The sequence below is a fragment of the Doryrhamphus excisus genome, chromosome 7 (assembly GCF_030265055.1).
Source record: "Doryrhamphus excisus isolate RoL2022-K1 chromosome 7, RoL_Dexc_1.0, whole genome shotgun sequence".
NCBI classification, from domain to species: domain Eukaryota; kingdom Metazoa; phylum Chordata; class Actinopteri; order Syngnathiformes; family Syngnathidae; genus Doryrhamphus; species Doryrhamphus excisus.
Genome location: NC_080472.1, coordinates 17,462,043 through 17,489,638, shown reverse-complemented (window position 1 = coordinate 17,489,638; position 27,596 = coordinate 17,462,043). Strand labels below are relative to the sequence as shown.

At 42.0% G+C, this 27,596-nt stretch overlaps 1 protein-coding gene across 2 annotated transcripts in view; it reads right to left on the bottom strand.

The window, feature by feature from the left end:
* mdfic (MyoD family inhibitor domain containing) overlaps window positions 1–27,596 on the bottom strand; it is a 138,183-nt gene that overhangs the window by 104,880 nt on the left and 5,707 nt on the right. Inside the window, exons 5-6 of one of the 2 annotated variants that reach the window (XM_058077320.1) lie at window positions 14,809–15,051; window positions 8,022–9,980 (exon numbers count right to left, since the gene is read on the bottom strand). In XM_058077320.1, coding sequence (XP_057933303.1) covers window positions 9,727–9,980; window positions 14,809–15,051 — 497 coding nt within the window. In that variant the 3' untranslated portion in view covers window positions 8,022–9,726. Of the gene's footprint in view, window positions 1–8,021; window positions 9,981–14,808; window positions 15,052–27,596 lie in introns of those variants that run through there. The other variant, XM_058077321.1, reaches the window with a different exon arrangement.

The window sequence follows — 27,596 nt, the reverse complement described above, 5'->3', positions numbered from 1 at the left end:
TTTCCGGACTATAAGTCACACTTTTTTTCATAGGTTGGATGTTCCTGCAACTTATACTCCAGTGCGACTTATGTATGTTTTTTTCTACCTAATTATGCAATTTTGCATTGTGCAACTAATACTCCGGAGCGACTTATAGGCCGGACTATAAGTCGCACTTTTTTTTCATAGGTTGGCTGTTCCTGCGACTTATACTCCAGAGCGACTTATAAATGAAAAAAGTGTTTATGTTACATAAACACTGGACACCTTTTCTGTTCATGTTTATTTTTTGTGTAGCTAAATAACCATTGTGTTAGCATATGCTAACCGTGTTAGCATATCTTACACTTATTCAGCCTGTTCTCTATTCTTTTATTGTTAGAACTTGCCTTCTCAAAAAATGCGACTTATACTCCAGTGCGACCTATGTATGTTTTTTTCTTCCAAATGATCAATTTTTGGCATTGTGCGACTTATACTCCGGAGCGACTTATAGTCCAGAAAATTCTGTAATTGTTTGTCTATATGTGCCCTGTGATTGGCTGGTGACCAGTGCAGACTCTACCCTGCTTCCAGCATGCTTGCGACCCTAACATAAGCGGAATAAAAAATGGATGGAGGAACAATATCGGCATATCGGTTTTCGTCAAAAAAAAACATTAGGTGGCATCTCTAATAAAAACAGCTAAAAAGAGGCACCGAAGAATGCACGTAATAGGACGCACCTATTCCGCCTACAGACCCTGCTATTCACTTATGTCAACTTCAAAAGTCAACTCTAAACCTTCGACGTTGATACGCGTCTTGTTTCTGTCTAAAATGGCTTATTGTCTCTTCTTATGTCTACTATATTAGGTAATACTTGTGTAAAGGTGACTATAGGGGTGTTATCTCATGACGAGAGGGCTCTAATAATAGTACAAACCATTTTTAGTAGGTCATAAACAGTTTTTCTCTGCTCTAACTATGAAAATATTCCATTTATAAATAAGGATTTCTACTTTGCAGAAATTCACTCATCACGATGGTGTCTGAAACCATTTAACCCCGCTAACCAAGGGATCCACCATACCATGTACACCATATCTCTTCCAATTATGCATCATGTCAATTAACACCAAGCAGAAAACAGGTATGAAAAAAAAAAAAGGTGTCATACCCACCTTTGCATCAAATGTTGCAGAGTGTGTTTCGGGTGACACCTACAGCCCTCAGCGAGGCGACAAATTAAAGACAAAAGGAAATAAATGAGATAAAAAAGAGAAGTGCTCACAGTATACCTGCATGACACAATACTATTTTTTTAAAGCATCTTCTTAATCGAGAAGTGGAGAACAGACATCTGGCAAGGGCATACATCACTAGCATGGATCACCACCTTATTTGACACTTTCACAGGCACCTCTATGCTGCATATAGGCGTAAATGTAGTCATTCGGATTGTTATTATTCACTAAGAAATACAGAAAGGTTGAAAAATGATCTCCCACTCGACAACCCGGGCCTTGCCCTTGTGCACGGAATAAACAGAATGTTAAATGTAGAATACATCAGCCTTTCATTGGCTTAAATGTGCAAGCAATGGTTAGCTTGGGATTCGATTTTAGATTAGATTAGATTAGATTAGATTAGATTAGATTAGATTAGATTAGATTAGATTCAACTTTATTGTTATTGCTCATGTCACTGGTACAGGACAACAAAATGCAGTTAGCATCCAACCAGAAGTGCAATTTTGTAAGTACCTTAGTAGTACGTAAATGTCGAAAAATGGACAGATGTACAAACTATAACAGGCTATGACTATAATACAGTGAGGATATGTACAGGGATATAAATGACTATAATATGGCTATTGCAGATTATAAACAGTATGCACATGTATTGATGTGACAATATGTAATAACAGTAATATGTACAGTATTGCAATGAAGTGACTAGAATATGGCTATTGCAGATTATATATAAATTACAAACAGTATGATCTATGAATGCAACAAGATATAACAGTAATATGTACAATAGTTTAGTTTTATCATGTCGACTAGTCATCCAGATAAGCGTGTTTTCCTACATATGTTAACGTATACTTCATGAAGTTATGTTCAGTTGACGATGCCAGCAGGTGTTGTGTTTGTGCACCTGTTAAACAATGTGCTGTTGTGTAAACAAGGATGCTACAGGCGGGCGATGTGTTTGACGGGCACACGAACACATAAAAGGAGACAAGGTGGCTTAAAGAAGTAAACAGATAAACAGATGTGACAAGTCACTAAAACGCTGATTACGTTTATAGGACACAATAGAGACCAATTGAGTATTTATACGTGGAAACAAATGCTAGCTTGTGTTTGTGTTGTTATGTGTGTGTGTGTGTGTGTGTGTGTGTGTGTGTGTGTGTGTGTGGGTGCGTGCGGCACTGAGCCTGTCACTCATGTTAACTCAATGTGAAGAGGCTGCTTGAAGCGGAAAGTTGAGTCCTATATATTTGCCACAATGGCTGCTGTTATTAAGACCTTGCTCTGTGTTGCCTTTCTGCATGAAAGGAGGGGAAAGCTCCTTTGGAGTTAAGAAGAAAGCGCATAGCACACATAAACACGCAGGCCGGCCCAGTAAACAGAATTTTACAAACCGCAGAAGAGACGAGGTTTTCCATTGAAGAGTGTGCCTTGATGCTCAATTTGTGGTGTTTGTGTGTTTTTGTTTTTTTTTTTTAATAAAGAAGGTCACAGTTGGGTTCCACTAAATATTAAAAATGAAGGCCACCATGCAAAACAGAGCTTTTTGAGGTCTGAATAATAAACAGCTTCACTTGGACATGCACTGAAAACTCTAGAAAAATGCAGCAATTAAATTTGAATGCGTCTTGTCAGTGCTGTAGAATACTATTTTTATGTATTTGTTTATGGAAGTGGGCTGCACAGCGGTCGAGTGGTTAGCGCTCAGACCTCACAGCTAGGAACCCGGGGTTCAATTCCACTCTCGGCCATCTCTTTGTGGAGTTTGCATGTTCTCCCTGTGCATGTGTGGGTTTTCTCCGGGTACTCCGGTTTCCTCCCACATTCCAAAAACATGCTAGGTTAATTAGCGACTCCAAATTGTCCATAGGTATGAATGTGAGTGTGAATGGTTGTTTGTCTATATGTGCCCTGTGATTGGCTGGCCACCAGTCCAGGGTGTACCCCGCCTCTCGCCTGAAGACAGCTGGGATAGGCTCCAAGAAAGGTAAAGAAAGAGAAAAAGGTAGAAAATGAATGAATGAATGTTTATAGAAGTGGGCTGCACGGCTTGACGAGTGGTTAGCGCTCAGACCTCACAGCTAGGAGTCCAGGGTTCAATTCCAATCTCAGCCATCTCTGTTTGCATGTTCTCCCCGTGCATGCAGGGTTTTCTCCGCATACTCCGGTTTCCTCCAACATTCCAAAAACATGTGACTCCAAATTGTCCATAGGTATGAATGTGAGTGTGAATGGTTGTTTGTCTATAGGTGCCCTGTGATTGGCTGGCCACCCGTCCAGGGTGTACCCCGCCTCTCGCCCGAAGACAGCTGGGATAGGCTCCAGCACCTCTGTGACCCTCGTGAGGAAAAGCGGTAGAAAATGAATGAATGAATGAATGTTTATGGAAGCAAATGCCTGACCAATCCAAAACAGGGCGTATCTGTAATTAAAAGCCCAGAAATTGGACTGACTTGAAATTTCTCACACAGCTCAACACACCCAATGTAACTGCCAAATCAGCACCAAATTTAGTCGACCTTGTCCACACAAACAAACACACATTTGCCCAAAATCTAAATGTATGTCTTACAGGCCTGAATGGCGTGCATTTTCCACACTGATCCGACTTCCACTGCACCTGATTCTCTAATTAGCATCCCTTCTCTCTACAAGCCACGGCAAAACGCTCAAGTAAACAATGATGGAGCCTGCACGCCTTGCTAAACAACCTGCCAATCACCCGTGTGATGCAGATGACTGGAGGCCATCGAGAGGCCGCGGCTTCATTTAAGTGATGTTAAGAGCAAACAATCAAATGCAGGAAATCAGCCGCTGACATGTAATAATGCTGACATCTAATTTATAGCTCTAGGAGCACGCACCAGCAAATAAACAAGCATCCCTGGTCTCCGCGTCCTCCTCAATTTGCCTCTCAAGTCAAAGGGATGATGACTTATTTAAGAAAGGCTTCTGTTCCTCCCTTTGCATCCTCACCAAAAGTGCAACAGCATCCAAAAGACATGCACACGAAAGGGGGGGAGCGGAATGTTTTCCACAAAGTTTCCTTGCTTCCTTGAATCTTTGAACCCCGCCGTGCCCCCTCATCCATGTTGTCTTTGCATCGCCGTGGCGACGCCTCCAGGTATCAAGGAGATTAGAAGGCAGTCGTAGGGGCCCTCGTACGGCAGCAAAGCTCAAGCAAAAGGGGGTCTTTAAATATTTAAGGTGTGAGCACCATCACACGCTTAAGAAGAGAGGAACAAAGAATACAAGGCGCTCACTTGGAAAATCATTTACATTTCATTGACGTCACCTCGTACAACGCCCGCGCCGCGTCCTGTACAGTACACGTAAGAAACATCATTAGGCGAATGTGTGCCGGTGAACAAATGTCTTCCAATCTGTCACAACTAATTACGTTCTACTGGGGCAAATAAATAAACAAACAGTATGTTGTCAAAATCAATTAGAGCGGCCAGGTAATGACCTTATTTTCTTACGGACCTGATGAAAGTCATTTAAGCCGTAGGGGTACCTGGAAACGCACCATATGAAATAAAATTCAATTTATTATTCATTCATTTATTCATTAATTTTCTACCACATTTTCCTCACGAGGGTCGCGGGAGGTGCTGGAGTCTATCCCAGCTGTCTTCGGCCGAGAGGTGGGGTACACCCTGGACTGGTGGCCAGCCAATCACAGGGCACATATAGACAAACAACCATTCACACTCACATTCATACCTATGGACAATTTGGAGTCGCCAATTAACCTAGCATGTTTTTGGAATGTGGGAGGAAACCGGAGTACCCGGAGAAAACCCACGCATGCACGGGGAGAACATGCAAACTCCACACAGAGATGACCGAGGGTGGGTTTGAACTCGGGTCTCCTAGCTGTGAGGCCTGCACACTAACCACTTTCTATGCCGCATGAACCTCCAATGAACTGTGTTGCTCAGACACAATGCAGAATGGGAAACGTCAAAACTCATATTGGTACTTCATTGTATATTTTTGGTACACCTTTGGAGTGTTAAGTTACTGTGTGATGAGTTTAGTGTTTTTTGGCAAGCATAAACATGGCAAAATAAACTAATGGACATAGACATGTTGTTTTCTATAATAGACTAGTTTTTGGAATGTGGGAGGAAACCGGAGTACCTGGAGAAAACCACTTGCCCGCGGTGCAGCCTTCATTTTATTATTATTAAATAAAAATTAAAATTTAAATTAAACGAAAGAGTTCCCAGACATGCGTGTCCTTTTTACCCCGTTACTAAATGGTAACCTAGTAACAACAGGGGGTGAACAAACTATCAGCAAGGACAGGGGTAAGCTCTTGAATCATGTTTCATGACGAGAGGGCTCTAATATGTTAAAAAACATATTCAGATGGTCATAAACAGATTTTCTATACTATAAGAAAATATTCCTTTTTCGCATGGCAAACGAGTGGTTAGCGCCCCGGCCACACAGCTTGGACACCCAAGTTCAATTCCACCATCTGCCATCTCTGTGTGGAGCTTGCATGTTCTCCCCGTGCATGCGTGGGTTTTCTCCGGGTACTCCGGCTTCCTCCCACATTCCAAAAACATGCTTGGTTAATTGGCGACTCCAAATTGTCCATAGGTATGAATGTGAGTGTGAATGGTTGTTTGTCTATATGTGCCCTGTGATTGGCTGGCCACCAGTCCAGGGTGTACCCCACCTCTCATTCAGACAGACAGCTATGGTAGGCTCCAGCACCCTCACAACCCTCATGGGGATAAGCTGTAGAAAATGAATGAATGAATGAATAAAATTCACTTATCACGTTTAACAGCAAACACCAAGGGATTACTGTCATTCCAATTCACAAAAGCATGTTCCAAATGAAATAAACCATACGTTTAATGCATGGATTTAGCTGCAAAAGTGCAAAAACTTGTGACAAAACTGAAATTGGTTTAGAATTTAGCTGTTATTCCATGCGTTCTGGAAATTGTCCTGTTTTGATACTGAGATGGTTGATTGTGACAGTGACGGCAATGATTACAGTTAATGACAGAATCTCCGACTATATGCCGACAAACCCCTCCGTGCTAACAAGCAGGTAATGATGCCTATTACATATCAAAAATGACAACAAAAAGAGCCTAATTAGTCATATTATGTGTAATTATAAAGTAGCACAACATGACAGTATCTTATTTTCCGCACAAAAAGCAACAGCACTTTGTTTTCATGGCTGAAAAGCTGCATGAATGCATTGATTATTCATCATTTTAAAGAGAAATGACCTTGACATCAGACAGGTGGTGATTGCAAACAGAAACAATGGGTCCCCTTTCTAATTGTCGCATTAGACTCCGGCAGGCGGGTGGCGAGCGATCAGAGGGGGATTGATTGCGGCGAGTGGAAAGGTGGGAGACTTTGTGAAAAGGTCAGCAAGAACACTACCTGGAGTTTTCTTGCACATTTTGGGACTAATTGTGGCTTAAAGTAAACAGAAAAACTCCTGTGTGATTACACATCTTTGGGGAGGAGTGGGGGTAATAAGATGGTAATTTCCAAATTTCCAAGTGGGGGGGGGGGGGGGGGGCGTGAGTGAATCCAGGCAAGAAAAAGGATAAAAGGGGTCTTGGACAGCATCACCTTTTCTGCTCCCTTCCAGCGGGGGGGCTGACGTGCAGGTTAATTGAGAGGTTAACAGGGGGTGGTGTCGGCTTAAGGTCAGACTGCTGTACTAGCCAGCAGGGGGGCACTGCTCCCTGTTGGTAACTCTCCTTCAAAATAAAATCCTAGGGTAACAAATGGTCTTTTTTTGTCCATAAGACATGATTGACATCAAACTTCAGGCGTGTAACAGGTAAGGGTTGTTGCCAAAAGAAACAAATACCATGTTGTTAATAAGCATTTAATAAAATAAAATAAAATAAAATAATTAATTTTCTACCGCTTTTCCTTATGAGGGTCGCGGGGGTGCTGGAGCCTATCCCAGCTGTCTTCGGGCGAGAGGCGGGGTACACCCTGGACTGGTCTAGATAAAATAAAATACATTAATTCATTTTCTACTGCTTTTCCTTATGAGGGTCGCGGGGGTGCTGGAGCCTATCCCAGCTGTCTTCAGGCAAGAGGCGGGGTACACCCTGGACTGGTCTAAATAAAATAAAATAAAATAAAAGAAAAGAAATGAAAAGAAATGAAAAGAAATGAAAAGAAATGAAAAGAAATGAAAAGAAATGAAAAGAAATGAAAAGAAATGAAAAGAAATGAAAAGAAATGAAAAGAAATGAAAAGAAATGAAAAGAAACTCAAATAAAATAAAATAAAATAAAATAAAAATACCGGGCATGCAAGAAGACTGGACACCTGTGAATTTTGACTTTCATGATGAAAGGTAACAGTTACAATACATAGCAGGTGAGTGCAACTCCATTAGCGTCATCACAAAGACTCGATTATCTCACAAGTTATTATGTATGTGTTTGTTTATATTTAATACAGAACACCCATCCATCATCTTCCACTTCCAAAGTTAATTCAAGGGGGCAGTAGCCTAAGCAGGGAAGCCCAGATTTCCCTATCCCCGTCTACTTCATTCATCTCCTCCATGGCATATCCCGGGACATCTTCGATGATGCTTTCTATAAGTCAAAAGTGCCCTGAGCACCTCCACAGGGAGGAGAAAACTCACTTGTACTAGCGATCTTGTCATTTCCGCCTCTACCCTATATCTCCCTTTACAGTGCATGTTAATGTACCGAACTGTACTTTTCATATAATACATCCAACAGCAGCTGGAGGCTACGATAGAGGACACAATATGACTGGAGATGAAGGAAACAAAATGCTACTTTATTGTGACATTTACTGTTAAATGAACACAATGTACAAAAAGAGATCAAATAAACGATGTGAAAGAGTAAATCGTGAAATAAAAAAGAACTTCTGTAGCTAAATATATAAAGAGTGGAACCTTGGTGAGCGTCTATAATTCATTCCAGGAGGTCCGACTCTAATCAAAACAAACATTACCCAAATCAATTTTTACCGTAAGAAATAATGCAAATCCAGTTGATCCGTTCCAGAAGAACATGTGATTAAAAAATACGCTAAGAACAGTTGGACTCATGCAGTGTATTCGCAACATGGAAAGACACGTAGCATAGGGTACGTTAACTGGAAAATGTACGCAAACCAAGGTAGAAATGTTCCATATATTTTCAATGTTAACTGAAAAACATGCTAACCAGGGCGGACACTAACCAAGGTTCCACTGTATATGTTCACATTGCCTTTATAGTGTTTTCCCAAAGCTACAACAAACTGTATGAAGGAATGGAAAATTACAATTTAAAATCTTACATAAATTTAGCAGAAATGTACACAATGTATGTTTCCCGCGATAGTGTCACATGACAGCACATTGTTTGCTAACAATAAGACATGACTTAAACTTCATTAGTTGACAATAGTTATTGTACAAGTTATTGTACTGAGAGTCGGGGGACTTTACTTTTTTTTGTTTTTCATTCCTTGAAATTCCATTTCTATGCAGCATAACAATAGATGTGTCCATGAACAGTCACATTTTACAGTGTTCTACAGAAAAACATTATGAAAAAATGCTGGATAATACACTCCTGAACTAAATTGCAGATATGAAGATGTAGCGTTCCGTCTTATTCCGTATGGGGGTTCATCTGAAGTGGTAAATGGTCTTTCACTCGTACAGCGCTTTTTCCACGTCCAATTTACCTACTGATGACACAGCATCAGGAGCAAGTGGGGGTTCAGTATCTTGCCCAAGTTTACTTCGACATGCCCACGGTAAACACAGAGGATCGAACACACAACCTTCAGGTTGGGAGACTCCACCAACTGAGCCACGCCGCCCGTCAGTGTAATTGGGCATCACTAAGGACCCTTGGGTAGTTTTCTCAAGGTACTTTACACATGGAGCAGGTCTAGAACAATGTTGCTCATACATTAAAGATAGTCAACTGAAACCTACATGAACAAGCAAGGAAAAACCGCCTCGAGGGAACAGAACCCAGGCTCTGTGGAGCGACCGTCTGTCTCGACTGGTGGGGTTGAGAGAGACAGACGGGGTAGAGGGACAGATGGTAGATAACGGTAATATTCCGCTCCCAACACCACCAATAATGAGCAGATCAATGTGATGGTGCAATCCAGAAGCAGGAAGCAACAACCACAGCGGAGAGAATCAAAGACAAAGTTCCATCTCCGTCTTTATGTGTGTAAAAGGTTGCATTCAGTCTAAATGACACAGTTCAAAGGCAGAAAGGTGTTTTGCCTTTGCCATCAGAAGGTCATGAGAGTGGAAATGTCTGACAGAAGAGATTTTGTTGAGGGTTGTATAGGAACATACTTCTAGCATTTCTGGAGTTACGTCTACTTTTGGTGAATCCCAGTGTCTGTAAACATCATACAAAGTACACAATCACACCACAATCACAGACACAAACAGTTTTTCCCCCGTTGCCGTCCATCCAGGCAGGCTGTTTTTTTGGGTTCCCTACGAGGGGAAGCAGATGCCGCAGCACTCCATGCAAATCTCCAAGCAATCCGACGATTCGCAGCAGGCGTCCATGATGCCGCAGTCCATGTCGCAGGGGCAGTTGCAGCAGTCCTCGCCCACGTCCTCGGCGCAGCAGCAGCAGCAGCACGCTTCGGAAGCGCACGGGCCGCATGACGCCGGCGCCACCACCATGTTGCAGAGCGCCAGGAACTCGCAGAAGAGGCACGCCAAAATGCAGTGGACGCAGCAGTCTGGGTCCGGGACAATTTCAAAGTAAAATCCAAAACATTGTAGAAAAAAAAATCAAGTAGACTTGTTTTAAAATGCAAAATTGAGTGCGTGAGTGAGGGTTAGAATGCTTGCTAAGCAGGAGCATGGAAGTAGAAGAAATACACAGCAATGATTAACAGACGGTTAAATAATTGCGGCATTATCATGCAAAGTACCAGGCTGATCGCTCTGAAGATTATCAGTGACGTCCAGGAGTCAAATAGGCCGATTAGCCACGGCGTACACCTCTGATTAACATTTCACCTCTCCGGACCCGTTTGATGAGGCGACTGGCGAGTTTGGCATGGGTTTGCCCGTTACAAATTACAAATGTGCTCATTAGCCACCCCAAATGTGTTTAGAGATTAGAGCTGAATTAGTCATGCTGCATTTAAAAAACGCAGAGTATGGTCTGAATTAGTCATGAGGAGAATTTACTTTTGCAACTTGGAGGCAGTTGGAGTTATAGAAAATGACATTAAAACGATCTTGTTAATTAAACACAAACTGAGGCGCTAAGCTAGCCTGTTACACACAGAAATGCATAAGGCAACTGGAACAAAATAAACTTCAACCGTCTTATTCATTCATTCATTTTCTACTGCTTTTTCCTCACGAGGGTCGCGGGGGTGCTGGAGCCTATCCCAGCTGTCTTTGGGTAAGAGGCGGGGTACACCCTGGACCGGTCGCCAGCCAATCACAGGGCACATATGTATATACAAACAACCATTCACACTCACATTCATACCTATGGACAATTTGGAGTCACCAATTAACCTAGCATGTTTTTGGAATGTGGGAGGAAACCGGAGTACCCGGAGAAAACCCACGCAAACCCCACACAGAGATGGCCGAGGGTGGGATTGAACTCGGGTCTCCTTGCTGTGAGACCTGTTTTCATGTCAAAATAGGACCATGCTGGTGTTTCTTGCACATGTTTATGTATTTGGCCTGCCACAGATACATTTTGACTGCTACAGATAGATTCGACAGTTGGTCTTAAGACCTGTGTTTCCGAGCTAGCAACTTTGTTGCTATTTTAGAGAGTAACTAGACCAGATATTAATTCATTCATTCATTTATTTTCTCCCGCTTATTCTCATGAAGGTCGTGGGGGTGATGGAGCCTATCCCAGCTGTATTCAAGGGTGAGAGGCGGGGTCACATATAGACAAACAACCATTCACACTCACATTCATACCTCATTCATTGGAGTCACCAATTAACCTAGCATGTTTTTGGAATGTGGGAGGAAACCGGAGTACCCGCAAAAAAAACACGCATGCACAGGGAGAACATGCAAACTCCACACAGAGATGGCCGAGGGTGGAATTGAACCCTGGTCTCCTAGCTGTAAGGTCTGCGCGCTAACAACTTGACCGCCATGCCGGCCTCAACAGTCTTATAAACATGTTTTTTCGGTGGATGTAACGGGCATCGGGCACTCATATTAACAAGCGATAAAACCCAACATGGAGTAAAAAGCCCGAGTTGCACCCACACAGCCACACTAGCATGCTCTGTTAAACTAACTAAAATTTTGAGCCAACTTTTCAGGTCACTGTTTTGAGATATTTACGAGGAGTGGGCAAGTGTTTGTGCTGACCATTGAGCGGTCTGGGTTTATCAGCAGATGTTGCATTTATTGACCATTTCCAAGATTCGATTTTCAGGAAATCAGAGGGCCCTACTATTATCCTTTAGTTCAAAATGCTCTATCCTTGCTTTTTTTTATGTTAACTCTGCTAGCCTGTTGGGACAGTCAACATCTGAGGTGAAACGAAATCGGCTGGAATGCATCACAAAGTAGGCCTCAAATACTTTGATATGAACATTCAAAATCATCCAAATCAATCAACAGCATTTTTAGTGATGAATATGAAAATATCGGTGCGTGTTTAATCCTGCAAACAAGAATCATCAATGCACCTTGTACTTAGTGTACCTTTCCACCAAAGTCGACTACATAAGAGTGGAATAAAGACATGATGTGGAAAAAAAAATAGCATTACAAACAGGCAACATTTGCATAACTTTCATCAGCCCATCTCAAGTTGTCAGAGTGGGCTGTTACTGATTGGGTTAGAGGCGAAGGGGAAAGCAGGAAAGTATGGAGGACGGCCGGCACGGGAAGGCAAGCTGAAGACTGCTGGATGCTCATGTTTGATTAATCAAAGTCTTTTTTTTTTCTCCCACAAACCTTATTTTTATGCTCAGAGGGGGTGCAGCGCTGACCAGGGCTTACTGTGATATAAGCGTGTGTGTACTCAACTTTTAATGCATCTTATTATGCTGATCTGACGCCGGGATGGAGCTCCTTTACTATTAAACATATGGACAGACAACCACGGTGCCGCGAGGTGCCTAGCAGAGCGCTTTGGACCCTTAAAAAATAAAAAAATAAAAAAATAAAATAAACCCTCAAAGCTCAGCCTAACAAACTTTGAAGGACCCAGAGGGCAGAGCCACGAGCCATGCGAGGGTTCAAAATCTAAAGCTGTAAAGATGATAAATAAAAAACACAACACAAGCATTAAGGCTCAGCTATTCACTTGGATGTATAATTGAAGAGCAGCCATTAGTCTGGATCTTACAAGAGCTGCAGTGAGGGCGGAGGCGGTCATACACATGAGGACTGGACACTACAGCGAAAGCAACCACAAACACGGCTACTGTTTCACAGCAGCGGGTTGCAAGCAAAAGGAGGGACAAAAGCACCTCGGAGGAAAGGTTCGGAAGGTTCACAGTAGAAAAACAGATCATGTTTCAGCTATTTCACCAACTGGAGGGGTGCCCTGCCCCGCCCTGTTACATAAACTGTGATTAAATTGCTGATATATTTAATAATTTGCCCTAATAATATTATAGAAATGTAACCCCCAGTGTTTGCGAGCCGTCACCATGTATGAAAAATGTGTACAAGTTCACCGGTTTTCTTAAACGCTGCACTAAAGTCAGTCAAGAGAGTCAATAGAGCTGACATTCGCCACCTAGCTGTAAACAACTAACACAGCTTGAGGACCTTTGTGGATGACGCACACGCAATTAAGCTAAAGCATCATGTCAGGATCCAACCCGAACAAAAGCGGCGCTCGCGAAGAACCCCTTGGAAACCCCCGATGTGTTATCACGCTTGCCAAAGAACACAGGGAATCCCTGGAGCTAGCTCCTTGTAGCTCACGCCTTTTATATGTCCTGTATTCAGACGGCCTGTTTAGGAGGCTAATTTCACAGGCAAACAGATTATGTTAATCCGTGTAAACACTCAAACACAACAGCTTGGCTTTTCTTTTTTTTTTTTTTTTCTTCCGCAGGGAAATAAATACTCAAGCATATTGGTGCCAAGAGCTGGCATCTGGAAAGCAGTCAACACAAAAGCCGTAATAAGGAAGACTTGTTGAGCTGCTGGCGTTTTTTTTTTATATTTATTTCACTCCCCCACCTTCTCCCACCCGCTTTACCAATTACGACTCGTGTCCAACAGCTCTGCGAGATGCACAAGTTGTACTCCACCTGATGCATAATTCAAGTGTGGCAAATCATCAAATAAAGATCAGGCCGCCTACTTTTCCCCTTCATGTAAACACACAACTCAATCTGCCTGTTATAAATCAGCAACCTCAAGATGGATGCGTGCGCTGATGCTTCATAAACGCATGTGAGATGCAGATGAAGGTCGCAATGTGCGGCGTATTAATGAGGGCCCAGGCGGTCTGGCATGGCGGGATGCAGGGCGGGAGGGTCCAGAGAGGTGTGAGGGGCCCAGAGGAAGGCTGGTCACGACTTTTAATGGGCACCCCGCACTCTCTGCCCTCGTTAGGCGGTCACACCTATCTCCGCAGACAGGAACAGGACCAGTCATTACTACACTCACCTCGGCCCCACACGTAACTAAGCGACGGCCTCCCCGGTGAGGGTGCCCCGAAGCAAAAACACCATAGGGGCGCAATAAAGAAGAGTGGTCATGCATTCCACAATTAAAAGGTGAGACGGGGTACATATGTATCAATACCTTCATTTGAATTTTTTTTTCTGCTGCCTTGCTATTTTTATTTTCAGATTTCATATTGGATTTATTTTAATTGTACAGTATATTATTATTATTATTTTTTTATTTATTTTTTTATTTTATTTTTATTTTTTTCTGCTGCCTTGCTATTATTATTTTCAGATTTCATATTGGATTTATTTTAATTGTACAGTATATTATTATTGTTATTATTATTGTTGTTGTTGTTGTTATTTTTATTGTTGTTATTATTGTTGTTATTATTATTGTTATTATTATTGTTATTATTACATGGTCATTAAACTTTGAATACAATAATAACAATACAATACATGACATTAAAAGGGATTTTTTGACAATGACCCCCCCCCCATTAGGTGCTGGGACCACTTAAGTTAAGAGTTTGGCTTCTCACAACAATGTGTGTTGAAAAGTGTAATACTTTTACATCACAAAAATGCCTCCTCAAAAAAAAAATCCGACCTCACAATCGCTCGCCGTTACTTTCTCTCCCATCTCATCCCATTTTTTTCATCTTAAAACCTTTCTGAAGCAGCCGATTGATTCATCCGGGTCAGTGCCGGTGTCATTTCTTGGGGTCTACCACTTGACTTTTATGATCCTTTTATGAACCGTCAGGATCTTTGAAAAAGTTTCAAATGACCATGACTCAACAATCCCACACAAAAACGTGTTCCGTTTTGGAATGAAGAGATATATTATGAGTAAAATGCAAGCTGCATCAAGCTGTTAGTGGTTAGTCGGTTTTAGTGTTTCTATCCTACCAGTTTAAGCACCCACCTTCTGGTAAAGGCTGTTTCTGCGATCCCATTGAGCTCCCCTTGCTGGGTCGGCTGCTGTCGCTGTCCACTGACAGACTCGACCTCAACTTTCGCTGCATCCTCTGCGAAACCGGCGTGGACGGCTGCTTGGTTGTCGGTGCTGCTGACGCTGATGTCGTTCTCCCGCCGTTGGCACACGTGCATTTGCTGGCGGTGAGGTCACCTGGTTTGCCAGTTGGGCTTTTATCGGCGTGAGGTTGAGCTGAAAGTAAACATAAACACATCCATCACTCAAACAATTCAAGTGCAATTGAAAGTACAGTAGCAGGGTAACCATGGCAACAATTGTTATTTTCTATATTACAAGCTAATCATTGCGACTCCAAATTGTCCATAGGTATGAATGTGAGTGTGAATGGTTGTTTGTCTATATGTGCCCTGTGATTGGCTGGCGAACAGTCCAGGGTGTACCCCGCCTCTCGCCCGAAGACAGCTGGGATAGGCTCCAGCACCCCCTGCGACCCTCGTGAGGATAAACGATAGAAAATGAATGAATGAATGAACTGCATGAGGTCATGAAGTCAGTCATAGCATGTCTGACATGATAGAGTGGAAAAAAGTTATCCTCTCACATAGTGTGGAAGTGGTATGTTTTTGGCTTTTCGCAGCACCCCCGCGACCCTTGTGAGGAAAAAGCAGTAGAAAATGAATGAACAAGCTAATCATCAATTGCAGAAGCCACCAAAACTTTTTTTTTTTTTGCATATACATATTGAACACCAAGACAAATGTACTTGCGTTCTTCAGTTAGTTTAAAAAAAAAAGTTTCCTTTTACTGCGACAGCGGTGAACGTGAGCAATAACTTTGTCAGCACTCTGTCGGGTGAAACTAACTTCATCTGTTGGTTCTCGGCAAACCTTGCGATATTGATCACATGGCAAACATTTCGGAGCCAGGATGACAGGAAGAAGCAGAGCGACGGGATCACAAAAGCCGCCGCTGTAGGCACCCGAGTGAAGACGAAGGAGCGTGAGATTAATACGTGGAGGGGTGGGGATAAAAAGACAGAGACACAAAATAGCGCCAACCGTAATGATCTCCTTTACTTTAACGCTCAGGTGGCCTCAGTCAAGCTCAAGCTGATAAGACGGGATGAGAGTGAGCAAAAGATCTCGCCGTGAGGAGCATCTGCACATTCAGCTCCACTGGGAGTTCCTCCTGGGTTACCTCCACCCCTGCACATCAGAGTGCATGTAACCCCCCCCCCCCCCCCAGCCACCACCACCAGTCTCCACTTTCTTTACCTCCAGTCGTTCACAACTCCTCCTAATTGAGCTACTTTATGGAGCATCCCTGAAGAGAGTTGCGTCCAAACTAAGAAAAAGTGCTTGAGAGCTTATTTCCATGCAACAATTAAGAGTGTGGGAATGTAAATTTAACGACACATCACACAGGGAGAAACCGGACATGAATGTAAAACAAAGCAATTAAACACATTTAGGTTGTTCCTCATTCCTTTCATGAACAAATACCACAACAATCATTGAACATGCTCAGTTACACACGTTCACACTTGCACAATTCAACAAGGATTTAATCCAAGCATAGGCAGTTCACTTCCTGTACATGTTTCCTAACAGGGAGAGAAAATAACAGTAAAGTCTTCACTAACTTACTCAAAAATCAAAAGTCATACAAGGATGGGGCTTCCCTACAATGAAGAACTTTGCACGCAGTGATTAACGAGGTATTTGATGGATTTTTCTGCTTCTTTTCCGAGACACAAAGGCTGTCCACGACAATATGGAGGGTGGAGAGAGTGAAGTATTAACAAGAGGTTACAGCTGTTGTGGTTTCACAGCTGCAGTCTCTTTCCATCACTCATTACGCTCGGCAACCCTTCCTCATCAACACACTCAAGGATGATTCATTCTTAGGCCCGTTTTGAGTCACCCCCAACATGGAGTGCAGCAAAACATGCGGGTCGGGACCGTTTGAGGGATGGTTCTGGGTCTGCTTGGACTACAAAACCCATGGAGGAATGACAAATACAGAAGACAATGTGTTGTCACTCTACGCTCTTCCTCTAAAACTCTTTAAAAGTATATTTCAGAAGCTCTTTGTGAAATCTAAGATGGTGAGTAGAGAACACAAGAGTAGGAACACATTTACTGTGACACACAAGCAGGAGATTTAATCATTCATTCATGGACTGGTCACCAGCCAATCACAGGGCACATATAGACAAACAACCATTCACACTCACATTTATACCTATGGACAATTTGGAGTGGCCAATTAACCTAGCATGTTTTTGGAATGTGGGAAGAAATCGGAGTACCCGGAGAAAACCCACGCATGCACGGGGAGAACATGCAAACTCCACACAGAGATGGCCGAGGGTGGAATTGAACCCTGGTCTCCTAGCTGTGAGGCCTGCGCGCTAACCGCTCATCCGCTGTGCAGCCCAGGAGTTTTATTTTCATCTTAAATAGCTTATTTACCCCCGTCATGTCTACCATATAGTGTAAATCCAAATGTAAAGCCATTTAAAGCCACCATTCCAATACATTGAGAACCACTGTTCCAGTGGATCTTCAATGGAATCAAGCATACCAGCTGAGTGGTTTTTCTCCCATTGCGGCTAACCACACGCGCATAAACACGCTCATTCGCAAAGATGCCAAAGCACACTGGCAGGTATAATTATCTTGCCTGTCCAGGAAGTGAAAGTTTCAATTTACCCAAAGTAGAAATAGTTGTTAAAGGGGACCGCCGAAACTAATGGTCTTCCCGAAGAACCGCCAAAGCCATAAAAGAGAGAGTCGCGGCAGGTTTCCGACTTTATTTTTAACCCAGATGAAGAAAAGATGAATGGACACAATGCATCATATAATATGCATAACCATTGATCATGCTAATGATGATACTGTCAAGGATGGCAATGATGGACGTGCGCAGTCGCCGTTCGACAAATGAAAAAATAATGAGTGTGCTGGAAGTGCGCTAAGCTCTAAGTTAGGTAAAACGTATGGAACGTATGGTAAAAGTGTGGAAGCAGCTGGAAATGGAATCCGCATCATCTGGCATCTCACGTGTGTCACTAAACCCATAAAATGGAAGCATTTCTTTTATAGTACAGTTTTATAGAGATTAACATAAATATGGTAGAGTAGTCAGTGTACATCTTGTATTGCGGTATAGCTACTATCCACTGAAACTGCCCGAAGCTGGCAACACAAGTGAGTACCGAGATGAGGTTGGTAGTTTGGCAGTGGTGTGGACTTAAATCACCCGACTTGGATTCGAGTCAGACCCAAGTCTCAATTTTAATGACTTTGGACTCAACTTGACAATATCATTAATGACTTGCAACTCGACTTGGACATGGAGCTGAATGATTCGGGCCCTGATTCTGATTTTAGTCAAATGACATGAAAACAGTGAGTGAGTACAATGTGTCCCCATTCAACTAACGTGACGGTTATTATGTCATTTCCATTAAGAAAACTGATTTTCCCATAGAATCTCCCTCCTTGAAAGCATCTGTTAAAGTCCAATCAGGTTTAAAAACAAGGGTGCTTACATTTCAAACAATGCACTCAAAACATTTCAAAACAACCTCAAACAATGCACAACGATGAGCCAATTCAAGAAACAATACAAGCAGTTGATGTTTGCTAAATACGAGGATGAAGAGTCTTGAACCAGTCATGATGTGCTATACATATATCACTATATTGTCACTTACTATGGTACACATAATGTCATTGTATGGTCATATCACCTCATACTTTGGTAGAGGTACATTATTAAAAAAAAAAAAACAACAAAAAAAAACTGTATTATGGAAAGCAGGAAGTGAACAAATGTAACAGTTACTGATTGTAAAAGTACCAGATGGAGGGGTAGGATTTAATAAGCTTTGCTTCTTCCTACTCCTTTGGACATGTGGAACTGTGAACTGATTATGGGATGCATTCAATTGTAATCTGATGCATGTTTAAAAGAAATAAAACCATTACCATTACATTTCTGTGAGCGTCAGACTGCTGGAAAGCTGATTGACACCAGGATGTGTCAGCTCACTACCGAGGATAATTTCATTTGCGCTAGCAAATTACCAGTTCATTGTATTTTTATAACTGTGCTTATGACTTATAACAGGGGTGCTCACACTTTTTCAGCATGCGAACTACTTTTAAAATGACCGAGTCAAAATGATCTACCCACTAAAAAATGCAAAATGCAAAATCCGTATGGAAGTGATATGTTTTGCCTTTTTACTTGGTCCAGCTCCTTCACTCACTTTAGTGACCATAAACTTTAGCGAGGGCTTAATATCTGACGCAATTCGCCGACTAGCTTAGCACTTTGCATCGTTGTTTACGCATGAGCGGTGACCTAAAGGTCAAAATTCAGTTGTCATCTGACTGGTTGTCCTGTATGTCAATCAAGTAACGGGATGGATGATAGGCTGACATCGTAAGTTCTGCTGCACTTAGAGACGTTGTTTGATTTGATTGGTCACCCGAAGGGCAACATTCAGTTGTCATCTGAATGGCTGCCCTGTATATCAATCAAGTGACGGCATTGATGCTAGGATGATATTTTTTTAATGTCACGCCGCGATCGACCAGTACCACCTCCGCGATCAACCGGTAGATCGCGATCGACTTAATAAGCACCCCTGACTTATAAGGACATTCAAGCATCTGACTTGGGACTTGAGTTGAGGTCTGAGGCTGCATAAGTGCTGTCAACACCGGAGAGCTGTGGTTCACAGAGGGCAAACATGAATTCAAACATGTACTGTGACATTCTGAAACACCTCCAAGAGAACAACCGCTTCATGCAGTTTCACGGTTTCAAGTTCGGATCGATATTAGAGCCTGTGATGCTGCATACACACAGACAATGTGCTTCAATGGGATAAGGTGTGAAAAAGATATCGTAGAGCTAGGAGTTATGTGAAATAGCTATTTGCAGCTATTAATGTGAAATGTGTACCATTTCTTATGGATGAATATACAGATTCTAGTCAATTCTAAGCCAGTTGCATAACTCCTTAAATGAGTTAATAGTGTCTGTATCCAAAAAGGTGTGTAATATTTAAGAGCGATAAGGAGTGACTGGTGCAAAACTGTAGAAAATATGCATCAAAATTGGATGAGCATCTTTAAAAGTTGTCCTCTCGCTACACCGTGGCAGAGATAACTGAATGCACCAAAACTGACAGGATGCATTAAAAAGAACACGCACCCACACACACACACACACACACACACACACACATACAAATACGCCTCAAATTGGACTTGTAACCGCCCTATTTCTAGCGCATCAACAACTGTTGAGAGTGTACATTTGTAGTTGAATAAAACATGGTATTCCCCTACACACGCTGTCACACACATCACAGGGGGAAACTAGAGGCGGGTTGGGGGGGGGTTGAGTGCTTCTTGACTGCCTAAGCAGCAGCAGCAGCATCCCAATTTGGTCGCCGCTACCACTAGCTGACAGGCTGGAATATCTGGGGAGCATTTTTAAAAGGCCAGTGTTTGATGGATTCATGAAGAACACACAAATATAATTGCCATTTGTCACCGAGTCTTCAGCAGCGCCGCCACACAGGGACCGTGTGCCGGGAGGGCGGGGGGTGGCGGGTGCACGGACGGCTCCGTATGTAAAAGTGAGCGTATAAACACCTCGGTTTTTCGTCCAAAATAGGTCCTACAGGAGGAAGCTGGAAATTGCACCCAGAAGACACAGTGAATACGCATGCATGTGGCGTCCTGGCACACAGCTGTACAAACACGGATTCCGAAATAGGCAAGAACGATCTAACAAAGAGGTTACAAAGGGTCAACGTGAAGATACTCATTTGCGGGCGGCTGGTGAATAACAGCCATTTTTTAATATTAATGCCCCCGAGACACCGGAATGAAAAGTGTTTGTCAAGACTTATTAGAACGCCCGTCATGGAGAGCATACAGTTATTCAAATGTCACATCATGTCAACCAAATAAACAGGTATTCATCTCCTAATAGCCGTGATTACACAATGCAAAGACTTTTGAATGGAAGTTCCACACAGCGGGTCGCTGGGAAATGCTAATTCCGGTGTTTTGTTTATCTTTTGTGCGGCACATTAGGAAAGCGTGTATATTTTCCGCTCGGCTGCGCGTGTACCTCCATGATTGAAATGCTAATTTGTCAAATGTGCAATGACCTAGCCAGAGTCCTCCCTGGCACCATCACCAAAACAGCCCGAGGTATCATCTCTCCTCCTAACAAATAGGAGTCCGCCTTTCAATCCAAAGGGATATATTTTCTCATTAGAAATTATACATCTCCCCCCTGTCCGTATTTATAGACGCAAAACCAGGGGAATTATGCGAGAGGAATATATAGCACAACCAATGCTATTACAAAAGGGCTCTGATTGAAATGTTCCTTTGGCGTATCAAAGCTGTGTTTACCATTTGACCTTCTAAACTTGAGGACAAGGACTTCTTTTCTCATACGCAAGGATGCACAGGCTGGAAAATGCTAATGGTTTGGTTTATGTTAAACATATAAAAAAAGTACATCACATGTCTACACTTCAATCCAACATGTACAAATAAGGAGTTGGGAGAAGCAGAGTGTATTTAATTTCGTGTTTTCACAATAAAAGCATCTTAGCACTGTAAATACAGAGGAAGAAAAAAAAGAAAACAACCGACCACGTCAGTTTAACCAACAATGTTCCTAATTTGTCTGAGATGAAATAATGATGATGATAATGGAAGTGCTGAGATGATGATGATAGCCGAATTACCTGCTCGTCAGCGACAATGACCCAGCCTCGATTAGCTGTCAAGGCTTGCATCTCATTGAAAACCCGGAAAGGTTTTCATTTTGTTGTCCCTTCTTATGGAAGAGGACTCCATGCTATTTCTGATACTCCCAACCAACAAAAGAGAGAAGCAGGGCGTCTGGGATTTGCTCATTTTCAAATTTTGCTGCTGACAGAGACAGGGGGGCAGGGGGTGTTGTTCTGCTTAATTACATTTGACTGTAGCTGCTATAGACCTTAAATTGACAAAGCGAGGCTCTCTGCAGCCCCTTTCATGCAACATGCAAAAGTGGCATTTTTCCTCCTTTTCCCACCTTTATTCCTGTTCTGTGGACATTCGCAAGTCAGCAGCCAAGGCACCGCAAATTCAAAGACACATACATTTTTTTCCTCCCAAAATAGGCACTTACTCTACAGAGAACACATCTAAACCACTATGAGCAAGTGATAATTTATACTTATTCATTCATTTTCTACCGCTTATCCTCTCAAGGGTCACGGGGGTGCCTATCCCAGCTGTCTTGGGGCGAGAGGCGAGGTACACCCTGAACTGGTGGCCAGCCAATCACAGGGCACACATAGACAAACAACCATTCACACTCACATTCATACCTATGGACAATTTGGAGTCGCAAATGAACCTAGCATGTTTTTGGAATGTGGGAGGAAACCGGAGTACCCGGAGAAAACCCACACATGCACGGGGAGAACATGCAAACTCCACACAGAGATGGTCAAGGGTGGGATTGAATTAATATTTTATTGTAAAAACAAATACAACAAATACAAAATTATGAATTTGCAATTGAAAATATTTTGGTTTATTCAATAACTAATTAAAGTTAATTCTTGGGGGGGATTACTTTTTTCTTGTAAAAAAAAATAAGAATTTAGTCATATAAAAATTACTCATAATTTTTTATTTTAAAATTATGAGTTGACTCTTGAAAAAAACAGATGTAGTTCTTGTAAAATTCCAACTAACCCATAAATTAATTAACTGATTTTATTCTTAAATTTAATTTTTAAAATTAACCCTTTAATATATATTATATATATAAATTATATTATATATAAATATATCTTATATATTCAAATATATTATATATTTTTAAATATTAATTTCTTGCAATATTGTGACTTTATGTTTTAAAAAAACACGATTGGTTGAATTGTTGTACAATTACAAATTAAACCCTGAAAAAATATTTTTTGTTGTTATAAAAAGTTTATTTACGACTTTATTCTTGCAAAATTGTGAGGTTTTTCTTGCAATAAAGTTTTTTAAAAGACTTTATTCCTTATAAGAGTGGCCATTTTTGGGAAGCTCAATTGTGTTATTATACAACTCTGCCCACTAACCACTCGACCGCCGTGCAGCCTATTCATACTGACATAAAAGGTAAAATGTACAGAATTGATGTACCACCTTTTTTAGTGTGCTGTGACTGGCTAAAGAGTAGCTCTGATTCCATCTGTTCATCAATCATCTTATATTATCTATCATTAACGGTGACTACCTATATATTAAATATGTTGAACAGGATTGTGCATTTCACTTGATAGCTTCCACCTCAAGTGAACAATGGCAACGGAAGAGAGAATTGGAGGGTGCTTGATCTGAATCTAATGTAATAATTCCAACATTCACTTTTATTGTCAATGTTGATTTGAAATCAGAGGGGGAGCATCAACGGAGGGTAAGGGGCCACAGAAAAGGAACCCGGCATATTTCTGCATGTTGCTGTGTGAAAGCGGACACAGCTGTGAAAATACCTCGTTTTGCTGGGTTCTGCGTGAATTGCACAGGTGAAAAAAATGGCTTCAAACCTAGCATGTTTTCCCACCTCTTGCGGGAATAACGTTGAGAAAGAGGTGTAAGTCACTCTTGGTGAAGCCCCGCCCCCTCCTGTCACTCAAAGTTCAGACACTCTTATGTGGAATTTGGCAGTGTGCTAAAATTAAATGCTCCTCCTGTAGCCGAAATACAGAATAATCAACTCTTCGACGCCTCTCGAGGGATGATTTAGGATGAGTGTGTTTCTAAAGAACGCATGGATTGTGGAGTGAATTGGGTCTCTAAAGTTACAGTAACTTCTCAAAATGACTCACAGGAAGCCTAAAAACACGCCACACCCTCCTCCACTCCAAACTCAAAAGTGAGCAACAGAGGAGTGAACGAGAGGAAGAAGAGGGAGGGCTTTGTGGGCTTCGGCGATGACTCAAGTATTCCAGCAGCTTCAAACTCCCCGCGCCGTAGCAGAAGTTCCACAGGAAGTTCACCCCGTTTATGCTGCAAGTGTGCCCCGCTTGGACAAAACACCCCCCCACTAACGCAACCAAGCCCCCTAAAAGCCCAAATACATCAGAGATGCGAGTGCGGGTCACAGAGAGGATTGGCACTCTATCAAAATAGCCCCACACAGAGTTCCTTTATTTGCTCAGTGGCAATCTCAGCATTAACCCTCTGCTAATGGGACAGCTGTGGGTCAGCGCCTCGCATCTCGGGGACGCCAATCAAAGCCCTAAGCTGAGAGAATCAGCCTTCGGGACAGAGAAGGTGCTCGTCCGCCTCTTGAGTGGCTTCTTAAACGCGGAGACGCCTGTATCGATTTTTTAGCTCCGGAGAGAAAGGGACCAGGAGGAGTGGGTGGAGGCTGGGGAGGGGATTGAGTCGGAGTCTGGACGGCAGCCATCCCCTCTGGTCCCTGGTCACCCTCCGCTGAGCAGGGGATGGCCTGACAGAATGACCTCGCAGCGAGGCACTGAACCTGCAAACACGACGGGGCCAAGGAGTTGTGAGCTGAGGGGCTGGCGGGGGCAACAGCGGCACAGATCTCAGTAATAGAAAAGGGTTTTAACCTTAATGTTGGAGCCAAAACCCTGTTAGAGGCCACGTAATCCCCCCCGCGCCACTCTCATTTAAACCGCCTGGTGGGTTCCCCCCTCCCCCTTTACCCTCAGTCTGTGAGAAGCTGGAGAAAAGATGGCATCTTGTGTGGCATAGTTTGTAAACATGAGCCTGCAGTAAACGGCAGAGGTAAATACGTTTCATTTTAGTGCTTCACCTAAACTGATCTGGTTTTACAAGAGCAATAAAACAGTACCGGTACCCTCCTTGCGAGGAAAAGGCACGGAACACACTCTACAAACATAGCGGACATCAGGTTTTCACAGCATTCATTTCTTTACTAAGCCCCACATGAGAAATCACTCTGGTGACAGAGGCAAGGAAAAACCCAGACATTTTCTAATAATCTTTTACACAGATGGGAGAAACGACTTCCGCTGTCGAATTGTAGTCAGAACTCTAAATTAAGAACACAAAGAACATAAGTATAATTACAATACAATATGCTGCTTAGTTATTACTGTTGCTTTCATAGGAGCAGATCCTTTAAACATAAGTAAAACTAAAATCGTGCTGTTTGGTAACAGCAGACAGGACACGCACCAGCAAATACAAATAGACGGTGTGGACATTGAAAGGGTGAACGAAAATACATTTCTGGGGATCACAATACATGAAAATATGAGCTAGAAACCTCATATTACAAATATACAACATAAGGTGGCCAGAAATATTTCAGTATTGATCAAAGCAAAATTTGTTCTCAATCAGAAATCACTCCACACTCTTTTTTGCTCTCTGGTTCTACCATATCTTACTTATTGTGTGGAAATATGGGCTAATAACTATAAAAGCAATCTTCACTCGCTAAATGTACTGCAAAAATGGTCAGTAAGGATAATTCATAATGCCCGCCTACAGAGAACATACTAACTCCTTATTTCTAAAATCACAAATACTTCAACTTGCTGATATAGTTCATCTTCAAACAGCTAAAATAATGCATAAGGCTAAAAACAACCAATTGTCATCCAATACTTCTCTACAAGAGAGGAGAAATATGATCTCAGGGAAGAAGTACATTTGAAACACTTCTATGCTAGGACTACGTTAAAAAGCCATAGCATTTCAGTATGTGGAATCAAACTATGGAATGGATTGAGTAAGGACCTCAAACAATGCACAACGATGAGCCAATTCAAGAAACAATACAAGCAGTTGATGTTTGCTAAATACAAGGATGAAGAGTCTTGAACCAGTCATGATGTGCTATAAATATATCACTATATTGACACTTACTATGGTACTCATAATGTCATTGTATGGTCATATCACCTCGTACTTCGGTACGGGACAAAAAATAAAAAAAAAATTAAAAAAATACAAAAATAAAAAAAATGTATTATGGAAAGCAGGAAGTGAACAAATGTAACAGTTACCAGATGTACCAGATGGAGGGGTAGGATTTAATAAGCTTTGCTTCTTCCTACTCCTTTTGGACATGTGGAACTGTGAACTGATTATGGGATGCATTCAATTGTAATCTGATGCATGTTCAAATGAAATTAAACCGTTACCATTACCATTTAACATGTTCAAGGATACTGTAGGATACTGTAGCTTGTATTATTTTTGTCATTGTTGATCGATCGCCTCCATTAAAATAGCATATTCATCCTGGCAACAGTCCAGTCCAGTGTTGAGGGTTAGCTTAGTTGCATGTGTAGGTAGTCCACACAAGTCTCATGTTGATAGAACACAATTAAGTTTGAAATAAATGATTGTAACCACACAACGAGGACCACCTGAATAAAATTCCTCCTTAAAAAAGGAATATACCACCAACAAGCGTGTACTTCCCTATAAGTGCGTCATAGGTGACATTTCCATACAAAAGGTCAACTGGCGCTAAGACAACTTGTAAAGAGAACTCTCTGCCGTCGTAATTAACTAACAATCCAACTCTACAATCACAATACTTTCTTGAGAATAGACGTGCGCATAACTAATCATTTAGCTGAAGTATTTTAAATACTGAAAAAAAATTAAACACTAAATAGGCTTGGGCACTTGGGGTAAAATATGCTAATTAAGGCACTTGAAATTTGCCACATTAAATCTATCTGCGGCAGGACAATGAGAAAATAATTACAACAGAGGTAGAATAACAATAGCCACTTTAATCAACCCCTGCGCTAGCATTTCACCCTATTTATACCGTTTGGATTCCGTGACCCACTGCTAAGTAATCACTTGAAAATAACGCTGGAGTTTTTAATGCCTCTGTACTACCCACCGTTTCTGCTAGGACGACAATGAGGATACGGATCTTGCATACCAACAATAACGCAAGCAGGAAAAACACAAGGTTAAAAACTCTGAAAGGACTTTGGTAACTTTGATTTAGTTTCAACTAAACTATTATAAAATCTATTTCACTGCACTTATTGGAGGTCACAGGTGCCCCCCTTGAAGTCCAATCAAAAAGTTCCATCTTTCTTTGAAACATAGCGTAATTTGACAGGACTTTGTCATGACAGTTAAAAGCCGAACGTAAGGTCATCTATAGCATTAACGCATTCAAAAGTATATGACAATCCGGTGAATAATGTTAACGATTAAACCCCTCAAACCGTTCACAGAGGCCTGTTTGCAGGAGATATGGGCTGCTGGAAAACCCAGACGCGTCTCTTGAGGAATGTCCAACCTCCCTTCAGGATGGAGATGCCACAGAGGAAGAGTTCCCTGGTGGCAGCCTCACTAGAGAAGCGGAATTGTACTTTGTGGTCGAACAAAACCGCAGCAGTTGGCAGTCCCCACGGCAGACTTTCCAAGCGTGTCAGTTTTTGTTAAAACTTTAAAATGGGAAAAACTGTCAAAAACGGTTTGACTTTCAGGATTGGGAACTATAGTCAACAAAAGCAAATAACCACCAGGGTCTGTAATTTACACCTGGTCAGAAAACATTGACTAGTGACCAATCATTTCCAATTTCCAATTAATTTGAATTGTGGAATTTGTCAATAAAAAAGGAATCTACTATTAAGCCTGCAATCTCACAAAAACAGACATATTGTCCTATCCTGAGGAACAGGAACGTATGTGTGGGGAAGT